Source organism: Sus scrofa, chromosome 5, assembly GCF_054392235.1.
Source record: "Sus scrofa isolate SSC_HxYL_T2T_F1_AM1 chromosome 5, Sscrofa_HxYL_maternal_Yorkshire_Landrace_v2.0, whole genome shotgun sequence".
NCBI lineage: Eukaryota > Metazoa > Chordata > Mammalia > Artiodactyla > Suidae > Sus > Sus scrofa.
Genome location: NC_139387.1, coordinates 68,323,925 through 68,338,230, shown reverse-complemented (window position 1 = coordinate 68,338,230; position 14,306 = coordinate 68,323,925). Strand labels below are relative to the sequence as shown.

The 14,306-nt window shown below is 35.3% G+C and overlaps 1 protein-coding gene across 1 annotated transcript; it reads left to right on the top strand.

Annotated features, from left to right (window-relative positions):
- The first annotated feature begins 4,398 nt into the window (after positions 1–4,398).
- On the top strand, positions 4,399–14,218 carry LOC106507518 (natural killer cells antigen CD94). Its single transcript, XM_013988376.3, has 9 exons — positions 4,399–4,608; positions 4,980–5,054; positions 6,265–6,336; positions 6,658–6,753; positions 7,618–7,713; positions 9,972–10,058; positions 10,528–10,679; positions 13,049–13,155; positions 14,007–14,218. The coding sequence occupies exons 3-9, from the start codon at positions 6,267–6,269 to the stop codon at positions 14,107–14,109; spliced, it is 711 nt and encodes a 236-aa protein (XP_013843830.3). The 5' UTR covers positions 4,399–4,608; positions 4,980–5,054; positions 6,265–6,266; the 3' UTR covers positions 14,110–14,218.
- Positions 14,219–14,306: the final 88 nt, after the last annotated feature.

The following is a 14,306-nucleotide window of genomic DNA, read 5'->3' as shown; positions in this document are numbered from 1 at the left end:
ACCTCAGAGGCAGTGAACATACTCAACACCCAGATCTTGTGCTATTCACTAGTGAAAGGAACCAGAGTTCTTTGGAGAAATGATTGATTCTAAGCATGGGGCAGAACAAATGTATAATGAGCTCAGAGTATCCTATAATGCCAGAAAGTAAGAAAGTGCTCAAAAAATAAAGATGGGGGCATGTCAAAGGCACAGAAGAGATTACCTGAAAGACCTCTCAATAGGCAAAACTGGAACAATTTCAGCAACAAAATTAGTGAAGTAGCCTTGTATTAGAACCCAAGGAGAAAGTGAATATCTGTAGTCCCATAATATAATAAATAAGTGACTGAATAATTAAAGGAGAGAAAAAAGACAAATCTTCATAAAAACATTTTAAACACTCCCTCCCCAGGGTTTTAACCCCACTGAGGATGGTCAGGATTTGGTGACTCGCTTTCAAAAAACAGAGCATGGAAAGCAGGAAATGGTAACTTCCCAGTGGGGAAAACTAGCGCACACAAAATTAACCAAATGATAGGGTTAAGATCCAAGGATGCCTTGGGGATAAATACATCCCTGGAATTCCCATTATGGTTCAGCAGAAACGAATCTGACTAGCATCCATAAGGACACAGGTTCGATCCCTGGCCTCACTCAGTGGGTTAAGGATCCGGCCCTGCCATGAACTATGGTGTAGGTCACAGACACAACTCTGATCCTGTGTTGCTGTAGCTGTGGCAGAGGCCAGCAGCTGTAGCTCCTATTTGACCCCTAGCCAGGGAACTTCCATGCGCTGTGGGTATGGCCCTAAAAAGACAAAATAAATAAATAAATAAAAAGCCATCCCTGTTAAGATTTCATGGTTAGAGTGCTTCACCTTCAGGCTAGTTTTTCTGAAAACCCCATAACCCCAGTGTAAACATGAGAAGAACATCAGGAGAACCAAATGAAGGGACTTTTGACATGAAACATGACCACAAGAGAAGACAAAGTGTCACAGAACAAAGAAGACATGACAACTAAATGTCACGTTGTATTCTGAATTTTAGAGAAGAAAAAGGACCTTAATGGAAAAAGCGATGAAATCCTGATAAAATCTGGTTTCATTGATAGCAGATCAGAAATGTTCAGAACTTCAGGGTTTGACTACAGTAGTTTAAGATGATTGAATTAAGGGAATTAAGTGAGGGCTATAAGGATACTCTCTGTCCTATCTTTGCAACTTTTCTGTAAATCTAAAACTAATCTAAAACAAAAAATTTATTTTACTTACATTGAAGAAGTACTCTTAATAAGATGTACTTAGATCACTTAGACATATTAGTCATTTGAAAAAACAGGGGCTATAACATCTACCAACAATTTTGCAAAAGGTCCTAAAAAAGACTTGTTTGTTTGATCAATATTTTAATATTTTACTAATTATTGTCATGTTAAAATTTTGTTTGAACACTGCTTACTTAGTAAAAATACTTCTTTCATCAAAAAGTAAAATACTTAATATTAATAGTTGTGACATATCAGCTCATATTATTAAAACACCAAGTAACACAGAAAGCAAAATAAACTTCCAATGAGTTTAGTGTATAAAGGAAGTCAGGAAATAAAAATTGATTTTTAGTTTTTTGTAATCAGAGAAAATAAGCATTAAAAATATTTTAAAAAATGTGATACCACCATGATTATTTTTAAAAAGCATATTTTGTACTGGAGTTCCAGTCGTGGCTCAGTGGTTAATGAATCCGACCAGGAACCATGAGGTTGCGGGTTCGATCCCTGGCATCACTCAGTGGGTTAAGGATCCGGTGTTGCCATGCGCTGTGGTGTAGGTAACAGATGCAGCTCAGATCTGGCGTTGCTGCAGCTGGGGCATAGGCCGGCAGCTGTAGCTCCGGTTCGACCCCTAGCCTGGGAACCTCCATATGAAAAGAAAAGACCCTAGAAAAGACAAAAAACAAACAAAAAAAAAGACAAAAAAAGTATATTTTATAGATGATAAATATTGTGTTCCCAATGCTAACATTTTCTTAACACCCTCCTCTTTCCATATTTTGAATTTTTTGAGTTCTTTAAGATGTTTTGTTTTGTTCTTGGTGCTAACTAAAGGCTAACTGAGGCTTACATGAAATAACAGGCTCTTCCATGTACTGTGAGTTTTGGATGTTTTTGTGTTTATCTACACATATGTGTTCCTGAAATTAAAATAGAAGAGGGAGTTCCCTGTTGTTGTGCAGCAGAAATGAACGTGACTAGTATCTACAAGGATGTGGATTTGATCCCTGGCCTTGCTCAGTGGGTCAGGATCTGGTGTCGCCCTGAGCTGTGGTATAGGTTGCAGACATGGCTTGGGTCCTGCAATGCTGTGGCTGTGGCGTAGGCTGGCGGCTGTAGCTCTGATTTGACCCCTAGACTGGGAACTTCCATATGTTGCAAGTGTGGCATTAAAAGAAAAGAAAAAAGAAAAAAAGGAGTTCCCGTCATGGTGCAGTGGTTAACGAATCCGACTAGGAACCATGAGGTTGTGGGTTCGATCTCTGGTCTTGCTCAGTGGGTTAAGGATCTCGGCATTGCTGTGAGCTGTGGTGTAGGTTGCAGACGTGGCTCGGATCCCACGTTGCTGTGGCTCTGGTGTAGGCTGGCGGCTACAGCTCCGATTCGACCCCTAGCCTGGGAACCTCCATATGCCAGCGGGAGCGGCCCAAGAAATGGCAAAAAGACAAAAAAAAAAAAAAAAAAAAAAAGGGAAAGAAAAAGAAAATAAAGAAATTAAAACAGAAGAGCGAACAAAAAGTTAACAATGCCTCAATGCTTATTAGGTTGTATGATCATCTAATAATAAAAAAGTGATATTTACTTTTTATAAATTCCAAATTATTTCAGGATTAAATGAGACAATACCTGTGAAATCGCTTAGCGCAGCGCTGACATCTTGCAAAATGTTCAGTAATCTGGGCAAACTCATATTTAAAAATCAGAGAAGGTAATTTGTAAGGTGAAGTGTAATCATAGTGTTGACTTAGGAGAACTACGTTGAATCTGAAAGATCAAAGAATTAGTGACATTGAGAACTACTGGTGCACATGTGTTTCATGGTGAAAATAATTATTAGAGTATACCATTGGTTAAAAAAGATTAATTGCTAAGTGGTATAATATTATCCAAAAAAGCTAGTCAAGAAGTGGGTCAGATAACTGGATTTTTGATTAAATGGAGAGAGTACTGATTAGGAAGAAATGAAAATATTTGATGGACTTGCAAATGTGAGAAGCTAGAGCAAGTATTTTCAGGGTCTAACATTCCAATCACAGTGGTGTGGAGTGTTAAGCAGGTGGTTGTTTTAGATGAAGTCTCCAGCAGTTGGAGAGAGCAAGACAAAAATAAGGGACTATTACAAAACTAAAAAGAACATAGAGCCAGAACATAAATAGCACTCTGCTGTCACAGGGTACACAAGGTTATTTTTTTTTATTACGCTAATTCTGTTTGAAAATTTCTGCAGCAGCTTGTTTTTATATCAAAATAGTGTTTCCTTTTGTCATCTCTGCATATGGAAAACTTTTGCAAATGTGTCTACTTCAAAATTTTTTATATGAATGAAATCCACAATTGAAATGCATTTCTTTATTGTGCCTTCTATTATTACTGAGCGGTGAAAACAGATAAAGTCATTCCAATCTTTTTCTACTGAGTTGAAACTCACATATTTCAACCGCATTGTCATCGTCTATCCGTTTATCCATTTCACATTGGAAATGTTACATTAGACTATTAACGGGGAAGCCAATATATTTCTCCTCCTTATAATTAAAATACAGACTGGAGGGGAAGGGAACCAAAAATTATCAAGGGCTGAAGCTTAGATAGAGTATACACAGAGTATACGTAGAGAATATAAAGTTTACTTCTGTTGGAATGAACTGAAAAACAGACTGTAAAAAGTTTATGTTCTGGAAAAAATTTTTTAAAAGTAAAGCAATTAAATTTAGACATATTTTAAAGGAACCAGGGATGGACTGGCTTTGCATCTAGTAAACCTTAACATCTTAAAATTTTATCATTTAAAATCTCCTTCAGATAAATGTGGATAATGATGCACTGTTGGTATTCACTTATTTTCACTTAGCTAATACAAGCGGAGTTTAGAAGGCGTTTTAAATATCTCATTAAATACAATTTCTGTTTAGAGCCCAAACTAATGTCTGACATAGGAATTATATTTAGAATCTTTGAATTTGGTGGTGATCATGGTGGTGATGGTGGGTTTTTGTTTTTCGGTTTTTTTTAATGTGCAGTGTTGGGATTCTGTGCAAAACAGGCATGGCCCTTTAAATTATTTTGCACATTTATTTCCCCTGTTAAAAAACCGCATTTCCGGAGAAAAGGCTCAAATGGTGAAGATACATAGAAGACACAAATGGTGAAGCTTGAAATTCAAATATGAACTGCTTTCTCACATCTCACAAAGAGCTAGCAACTACTGAAGCTTCTTTACACTAAGAGCCAATAACATAGAGGCCAGAAGAGTCGTCTTGAGTTCCAGCTCACACACGTCTTTGCCATTCACCCACTGGAGCTCACCTCTTCCATTTGGACGAGATTCTAGCAGAAACTGCTGCATCGATACAGGTATCACTAACCTTATCTATAGCTGTTGCTCTCAGCATATCTCATGGTCACTAATGCCACTGGATTGTGCATATGGAGCACGAAGAAGAGATTTGAAATAATAATCCCGTCAATTTAACTTTGTAGGAAAAGAGCTGACTTACTTGACAAGGTAAATGACCTCACAGTTGTTCATGGTTTACCATTTACTATAACTGATAGTTCTGCTAGCAAGTATCTCAATACATCATTTGGATTAACCAAGTGAATTAATAGAGCAAATGGTCACTTCAGTGAAGGCAGGATACAAGTAGTAAAATAATTATTTAATCAGTGATTACTTTTTCTTGTCTATATAATAACATGTTTCTCTATTTCATATCCACATCTAGAATTTTCTCATTTTTGTGATATAACCAGCATCCACATTCCTGAAATATTCCAGACTTGGTAAAGAATTTTTAAAGGTATTATAAATGTATTTCTGTACAATCATGTTTTTTTATGAGAAGTTATATTGTGGGATACAATTAAGTGTTATAAGTGAATGTTATGAACAAACAGGCCTATATAGTTTAATCATATTATAGAAAGATAAAAATTGGGTATAATTCTCTGAGGAAGGAAATGAAAATATGTAAAAATTTTATTTGATGATATACTGGCAAACTAGTAAACATAAGAATTTTTAAACATTTTATGCTATCAGAATTCTATTCCATAGAAACATCTTTGATTATAAAAATAAAATTCTTGAAATAAATTAACTTTTTAAAAAATTCACAAGTAAAATTAACATTTCAAGAAGAATTGGATGCTTTTAGCCTATACCTTCAAATGGTATGGGCACAATCCCTCATACCTCATAGGAGTAAAACTAAACCAATTTGAGTCCTAATTGTAGGGCTTTCATTTTTTATAGCTTGTTGGAAGAGAGCCTTTAGAAGATTATGGGAAATAAACTATCTTCAATCACACACAAAAAAGTGAAAGCAGGAGTTCCCACCATGGTGCTGTGGGTGAAGAATCTGACTACAGTGGCTCGGGTCTCTGCAGAGGTGTGGGTTTCATCTCCCAACGGCAAGGATCTGTCATTGCCGCAGCTGTGACATAGGTCACAGCTATGGGTTGGATTCAGTCCCTGGCCTGGGAATTTACATATGGCAAGGATGCAGCTTAATAAATAATAAATGAGTGACAATAAATAGGAAAAAATATCTGGAGAGCCCATGAAGGAGACATTTTAGAATAACTCATATGTAACACTATTTAGCTTTACAATACAAATGAATAATTCATAAAAAATTATCTTTATTTTCCTAGAGTACAACAATTTTAATTGTCATATAAATAATTCTTAGACCACAGCGTTATTACCATTTAAAGTTAAATTAAAACCCGTTTGGAGATCTCCAGGTAATAGGTGAAATGACATTTCTCAAGCATCTAAAGAGATGTTGATAATTGACGATTTTAAGAATAGAAAAAAAGAAACTAAGGCAAAAATCTTTCTTGGAAGAAAACTGCAAATGTAAAATCATGCATCAGTAGTTAAATGGCATGAAATAATGATTTCAATGATACTCAGAGAATCCAGAAAAGATAGAACACGAAAACTTAGTTTAAAAAAAACCTATGAACTTAAGTGTCTTAGAATTGTATCTCAAAATTTTTCAGAGATGAATGAAAAACATCTAGCATATGCAGAGGTGAAACACATTCCTTCCAAGAAACAGATGCAAAAAGAAAGTGAGTATTTTTTTCTCTTAATCCCTACTGAATCCTGGTATTATTATCTGCTTCATATTAAATAATTTCTCCAAAGAATTTCATTATAATTTAGCATAAGATACATTATGTCTAATTCATTTTCAAGATTTTATCTTTTAAAAGATTTTAAATGGTCTGATGGACTTTACAGGATAAGACGAAAACAATTAAATAGATCTCCTTTATTTGGAAAACAAATCCTATTCTGTCAGCTCTCTTCACACATATTTATAACTTTCATGCCTTCTGAGAAATAGTGTGACTATGAGGCGGTAACCACATCTCTGTTTTAATCTTTAGAGAGAAATGAGCAGCTAGTTTACGCAGAAGTGAAAATGTGTACTTCAAAGCCAAATCAGACAAAGATAACAAGAATGGATTCACCTAAAGAAAAAGGTATTGTTTATGTAGAGAACCTAGCTTACCTGTCCTAAAATTGCTTAGCCTACCATTATTCCAAATAGCTAAGTTAGCACGCCCAGTTTCAAGAGGTTGCTTAAAGTATATTTTATAGTCTAAACAAAGAAAGAAAGAAAGAAAAAAAAGAGCTGTTGAAAGTGAAATATCCTGTTTAGTATACTCCAGATAATTAAAGTAGTTTGGGTGCTATATACATACATTCATAGCTGAGCAAGTCAGGTAGGAATTATTTCTCTTTGATTTGTTTGTAAGTGATGAGTCTCCGGAGGTCACGATCTACTCATTTTATGAAGTTTCAGGAAACAGTATTTGATTAACTTTATTTGATCCTTGTTTGGAATTCTAATCTCTTCTAGTGTTGAAGAACAGTAATGAGGCTCCCATGGCAAAAAAATGTGGATATTTATGTACATACATAAACCCATGATATTCACAAAATAAAAAAATATCTTCTGATTATGGGTCAATAAAGTAGACTTATACAGAGATGTTTTAGAAAAATGTTTGCACTTTAAAAACCAAGCCTGTATATCTAAGATTAACTTTGTATCCGTGAATCCTGGAGATGATTCAGAGAATTATTTTCCTTAAATTAGAATAGGAGACTCCCCTAAAAGAAACATGGTAACGGAATAAGGAGCAGAACCCAGGCTTCCAGCTCTCAGTCCACTGATACTTCAATTTGTTCAGTATCCCCTTCTAATTTATCGTTTCCAGTTGGAAGACATCTGTGAGTTAGGGTCTTGAATTTATGGAACATCCCCCTCTAAACCCTGCTGTGTAATTCAGTCTTTTCTCTGCTAATCTCCTCATTCTCTTTTCTTTTTTCTCTCTGGGCAGGGCCCTCAGTTCCACTTGCCTGGTTTCTTGCCACGGTGATTCTTGGAATCTTCTGTTTCTTTCTCCTTTTAACAGTTGGAATCTTAGGATTCAAGGGTAAGTTAAACTGGGTCTGTGACCTGATCCAACTATTTCCTCCCTTAGGAATTTCTATTTTTACCAGTCTTCCTTTCCTAGGAGTTCCAAAGCTATGCTCTCCTGCGCTACCCAGACACACCTCCACCTTCACCACTAATGTAGTCACTTGGTCATTTCCCAAGTTCCTCAAAAGCTTCTGACACCTTCTATACTTATAAAATCTGGAACATGTTCAGGATATTCCAGAAAAGTCTATATTTGGGGTTTCGTTGATGATTTGGTCAGTACTGCGTGCGCATTCATTTTCTCTGTCCTCTCTGACATCTTTCAACAAAGAGTCCAGTCCTCTTGCAATCTCCGTTCTACAGCTCAAACTTAGGAGTTTTTGTTTGTTTATTTGTTTGTCTTTTGGGGGCCGCACCTGCGGCATATGGAGGTTCCCGCAGTAGGGGTGAAATCGCAGCTGTAGCATCCAGCCTACCCCACAGCAATGCAGGATCCGAGCCATGTCCATGACCTACACCACAGCTCAAGGCAGCGCTGGATCCTTAACCCACTGAGTGAGACTAGGGATCAAACCCGCGTCCTCATCGATGCCAGTCAAGATTGTTAACTGCTGAGCCATGATGGGAACTCCCAAATTTAGTTTTTTCATAGTTTATTCTCAAAATACCTAATACAATCCAACAATACTTTTCTCCTATGCCTGCTAATTATCCTAAAGTCAACAGACTTTCAAAAACCTATTGCAATTGCCAAATAACTTCTCCCAATATAGTCATGATCATGGCATCAAAATGCCAAGAAACCATTAACAGTTTTTCATTTTCTACTGAACTATGTTAAAATTCCCCTACTTATATTTGTTTTCTTGAATAGTTAATCTTTCAACCAAATGATTTTAAGCTTTACTCTCTACATCCAAACTGCCTTCAAATAATTCTAGTTGTGGTTCCCTTCATGTTCCCTTAAGTTTCTCTGCCCCAGGACATTCGTCTGAGCTGATCCCTTCATCTGGACAACCTTCCTCATGTAGTCTATCTCTGCCCATGGAAACTGTACCCATCCCTCATGACCCATTATATAGGATGTGGGTGACTTTTCAATTCCCTAATTAGATGTCAGTTCTCTCTTTCTAAAATCTGTGTTATGACCTTTTAATATTTTCATCTTGCAATTTTCCCCCTAGATGAGTTTCTAGACCTCAGCACTATTAGCATTTTGGTAGGATAACTCTTTGTTAGGGATGTCCTGTGCTTCGTAGATTATTTAGCAGCATCCCTATTCTCTACTCACCAGGTGACAGTAGTTACAACCCAAATGTCCCCAAATATTGCCAATGTCCCCCAAAGGGTAAAATAACCCCCAGTTGAGAAACACTGCTCCAGATCATTTTCCTTTACTATTGAGTACCTTTCAAAAGCTAAAAAACTACCATATGAATGATTCTGAAGGAGTAACAAGTTTTGGGGTTAAAAAACTTGTTTAAAAAGCAGACTTTTTAAAAATGGTTATGGCCATTAGAATCTCTAGCAGAATATTGAACATTACTGGTATTTCTCAAATGTATTTGTGTGAAAATCTTAAATGTTGAACTTGTAGGTCTTATCTTGAAATCCAAATACCATAATGTCCATATACGGTTGTTTTTTTCTAATGATGTAATTTTTGTTTTCCTTTACAGTCTTACCTCTCTAAAATCCCTTAAACACAACCTATATTCAGGATGTAATGACTAATTTTGGATGACCTTAATATGTCTCCATTTCTCTCCATTTCTCTACTTTGGTTGCAGCAATCTAGAATTTTATTGTCCATCCTTCACTTTCCTATCTTTTCTTATACATAGGCAAAAAGAAAATTTAAGGTTAACACTAATATATGAAGTCTACCTGACCTGTCATACTATTCTTGAACCTGCAGTTAGTCAGCCAATCCTCTTCTGAGTTCTAAAAACAATTCGTGTTGACCTTTGTTATATCACTCATCATGTATGAATACTCTAATTGCATACTCTCCCCATTACGATGAGTGAGTTTCTTGAAGACAGAAGCTTTGTATTTCTCATCACTGTATCATCAAGGTCTAGTATGATGTTCTGTCATTAATTAGTGTCTTTTCAACAAATGAGAAGTGTGTAAATCATATGCAGAGAAGAGATGCCTAAAAAGCACAGGAATAAAATTTCTGACATTAATTGACACATTAAAATTAAAACTGTGCCTTTTAGTCCTCCACATGTTATGTTTTCCTCAAGCTAATGATGTATAGCAAAGTTTTCCAGGGTGGATCATGGAAACCTTCATTGAACAATGAAACACAAGAAGACAACATGTCTCTCAGAGAGAAAACACTTACCAGAGGTATGTCGATTGGATTGAAGGCTGAGCCCAACTAGTTTCTTCTCTTTCTCTCAATCACTTGATAATCTACTTAAATTGGATTTTCTTATAGACTCAGCCAGTTGTGATGTCCAACTTTCATTTCACTTCATTGAAAAAACAATTCAGTCTTTCCAAGAGATTAGGTTCTTCTATATGTGTATTATATTTTTTAAATTGTCATTTCTCAAAATAATAGTTTTTCTACCAAAAAAAAAATCCTACATCTCCTTTAGCATATTCTCTAAGCATTATTTATATGCTCTGATAGGGGTATGTAGATAAGGTACTAAATTAATGTACTAAGTTAATGATTATTAACTGTACTTATTGATTTTTGAAATAAATGCTTTTAGAAGGACTAGAAAGGATTCCTCAATTTCTGAGCTCCAGAGCATTTCTTTCAAGATTTACACTGAATGGTCTCCTGGGAATATCTTTTGTTTTCAAGGAAAGGAAATCAGCACATGTAGAACTAAATGGTCTTGTTGTGGACAGAAATGTTATTATTTTTCGAATGAATCGAAGAACTTCAAAGAGAGTCAACATTCCTGCAAGGAAATGGGCTCCACACTTCTTAAGATAGACGATCAGGAAGAACTGGTGATGTATATTTTGTTTTCCATCTCAAACATAATTGTCTAACTACTCGTTGTTGGCTAAATCTTAATGTTTAATAATATTTGAGTGTCTCAACATAGTTTACAATTGTAAGTTGCCTCTTGTCCAGGCAGTACTCATGTTAGTGTCATGAATACAAATAGGAATGAAATCAGGATTTCATTTAATTCATCCAGTTCATCCACAAGTAAAATTTTTACAATATAGTAAATGTAAAGGCAAACATGAAGCAATTAGAAAAAAAATGTATCCTTAAAATATATTATTTTATCAGAGATAATTACATTTATTGATTGATAATTTCATGAAAATTTAGCACTTGGCCTCTCAAAAAAAAAATCATTTTATCTCTGACAAAATCAAGAAATACATTACCCCTGAGCTTGAGTTAAAAGTAAAAACTCAATATAAATTTAAATTTGAAGATTAATTAATCCCAACTCATATTAACTTTTAACTCATATTAGCTTTCAAAGAAAGCTGAACTAAATATTTTATAATTTTTATCCTTTTGTTTTACTTTGAATATAGACATAATTTACCATTATTCTTTCAAAAATATACATTCCTATATTCAGGTTAAGCGGAATATTTTAATATCTTCTCATAGATAGACTAATAGATTCTAAGAATCACTCGGTTTTCTGTGCTAGTCCAATTATCCATATCCTTGGCTTTAACAACTCATAAATAGCTATAAAAATATGACCTTGAAAATCATGAAGAAACCAAAGCAAATTTGAACCCAAAAAGAAGACAGCCATACTGTCTGAATTAACCTCCTTTTTACACTGGTAAAAAACTGATGTATGGTAATGATGTTAATTATACCTTTGTGGTAATCATTTTGCAATACATACAAATAATAAATCATTAGATTGTACCCCTGAAACCAATATAACCTCGTATATGTCAATTATGTCTCTAGTTTAAAAAAATAAATAAAATTACAACTGTTGTTGATAGGGTAAAAGTTTTTTTAAGTTGATCTTATTTACAGACAGGTTAAAGAGCTTATGTGAAAATATAGCATATTTAAAGGTAGCCATATAAGGGAGTGAATGTGAGATTTGTCTCTGTCCAACATAAATTAATAATCACATTTTAGTGAGAAAATCCCTTATTGTCTTCTTAGATAAGAACTATAGAATTTATATAGATAATGACTAAATTTTCAGAAATATTTATACTATATCACCCAGAATTATTATAGAAACAGAAAATAAGTGAGAGATGTTAGCCCATGGAACTTTTGGTTTTTCCTAGGAGTGTCTGTACCTTAACTTTATTTACCCTCAGCCTTCTTAGAGACTTAGAGAATTTCAGAAGGACATTGTAAAACATGTCATATTCAATAATCCTCTTGTTGATTTATCCACTGCAACTTTTTACATAAAAAATCTTACCTTGGTGTCCATGGATATACAGAAGGTCCAAGAATGAACTTCAGAGTCTAGGATCCCTAATCTTTTGTGCAAGGTATCTTCTTCAAAGGAAAAAAAAAACAAAAAAAAAAAAACAAAAACGAAAGCCCTAAAATTTAATGCAAAACTGTGTGTGTGTGGTGTTTTTTGTTTTGTTTTGTTTTGTTTTGTTTTTTCTGGATAGAGGGATTAAGTTTTTGTAGCCTTCCTCTGGGAAAATAAACAAAAGAAAACTAAGGGTGAAAATTGAAGCAGGGTAGGAAAACAGAATTTACAATCAGAAACCCTCAATTTAACTCCCTTTGACACATTTTGTTTGACTGAATCAACTAGAGCATCAATTATCCCATTAGGAAAAGGTGGAAAAGAGGTAATGAAGCTGTTTTGATTTTCTTTCCAACATATTTAGAAAGATCAAGTGAGATATTATATGTGCATACATGCTATAAAAATTAAAATACAAGATGAATATCCGTCAGTTTTATATTTATGAAGTCATTTCCAGCCAGCTATATAAACACCTCTTCTGATAGCATAGGCACTACTTCAAGATGCCCACTCTGCAGGAAATAAACAGGTTATCTGTAAGACTTGTAGATACCTCAAGGCTGTCTCACCTGGATCCAAAGTGCAAATCAAACTTTGCTCAGAGCTCATCTTTGATCTATAGGCATAAGTTTTGAAAGGAAATGAAGAGATTTAGTTAAACTAAGAGAGTGTTAACTTTATGTCTCAGTTATACCACTATATTTAATAAAATATCATTAAGTTAGATTCCATCATTTTATAATTTGAACAGAATCAGAATGAAGTTGATCTTTATACTTTTCATTATTTAAAATAATAAAAATATTAACTAGATTATTACTTCATTTCAAAAAGCAAAAAAGACTTTTTCCTCATAGAATATATTCCTTTTTATTACAGATCTTCATTCAAAGTCACCTATCCTATTTCTACTGGATCGGATTGTCCCGTAAAAGTAGCACAAGTTACTGGACATGGGAAGATAACACACGACATTTTCTGGACTTGTAAGTCTCTAGAGTAGATAGTAATTAATAAGTTCTATAATCACAGCTTCTGGTTTACATGCCTGAAAGTATATGGGAAAAAGTCATGCATTCACATACAGGCATTTATGCATACATGTATGGGCATATACATGCACAGACACACACATAAAAATTTTAAGTTCGGGAGTTCCCTCTGTGGGGCAATGGATTAAGAATCCAACTCAGGAGTTCCCGTCGTGGCGCAGTGGTTAACGAATCCGACTAGGAACCATGAGGTTGTGGGTTCGGTCCCTGCCCTTGCTCAGTGGGTTAACGATCCAGCGTTGCTGTGAGCTGTGGTGTAGGTTGCAGACGCAGCTCGAATCCCGCATTGCTGTGGCTCTGGCGTAGACCGGCGGCTACAGCTCCGATTCGACCCCTAGCCTGGGAACCTCCATATGCCGAGGGAGCAGCCCAAAGAAACAGCAAAAAGACAAAAAAAAAAAAAAAAAAAAAAAGAATCCAACTCAGTCTCTGCAGAGGCATGGGTTCGATGCTTGGCGTGGCACAGTGGGTTAAAGGATCGAACATTACCACAGCTGTGGCTCAGATTCTGAAGTTCTCTGGCCCGGGAACTTCTGTATGCTGTGGATGCAGCCATAAAAAATAATTAAGTTCAGAAAATGAGTATATGAAGAAGAGCGGGAGGCTTTTCAACTTCACTCCTGTAATCCTCATAAGGCACTCTTTAGGAAAGTTTAGGACATTGAGAGATGGTTTCTGATAAGGAAAGAAAAAATATACTACAACTTTGGACCAATATTTCTTATTATGTCTGCATTAGTGAATGCATGTTTTACATTATCTATATACTTTTATTTTGTGTGAAGTGATTGGAAAGACTCAAAGGATGGAAACTGTGCAAGTATATCAGCAAAGAAGATCACTGCTACTGACTGTGCCAAACTGATATACTACATTTGTGAGAAGTAAATTGCTTGTCTTGCTACCTAATGAAATAACAGCAAAAGGCATATCCAATAATTTTCCTTATAAAAACTCATTTCATAATATGTGTGCTTTGTTATGGGCTCTACCTGTATTCTAGCCTCTAATTGAGAGATGTCAGGCCCTCCACCTTTGCCCCTTTCACAAGCAGACTGTTAGATCACACAGGTTATGAGCACAGG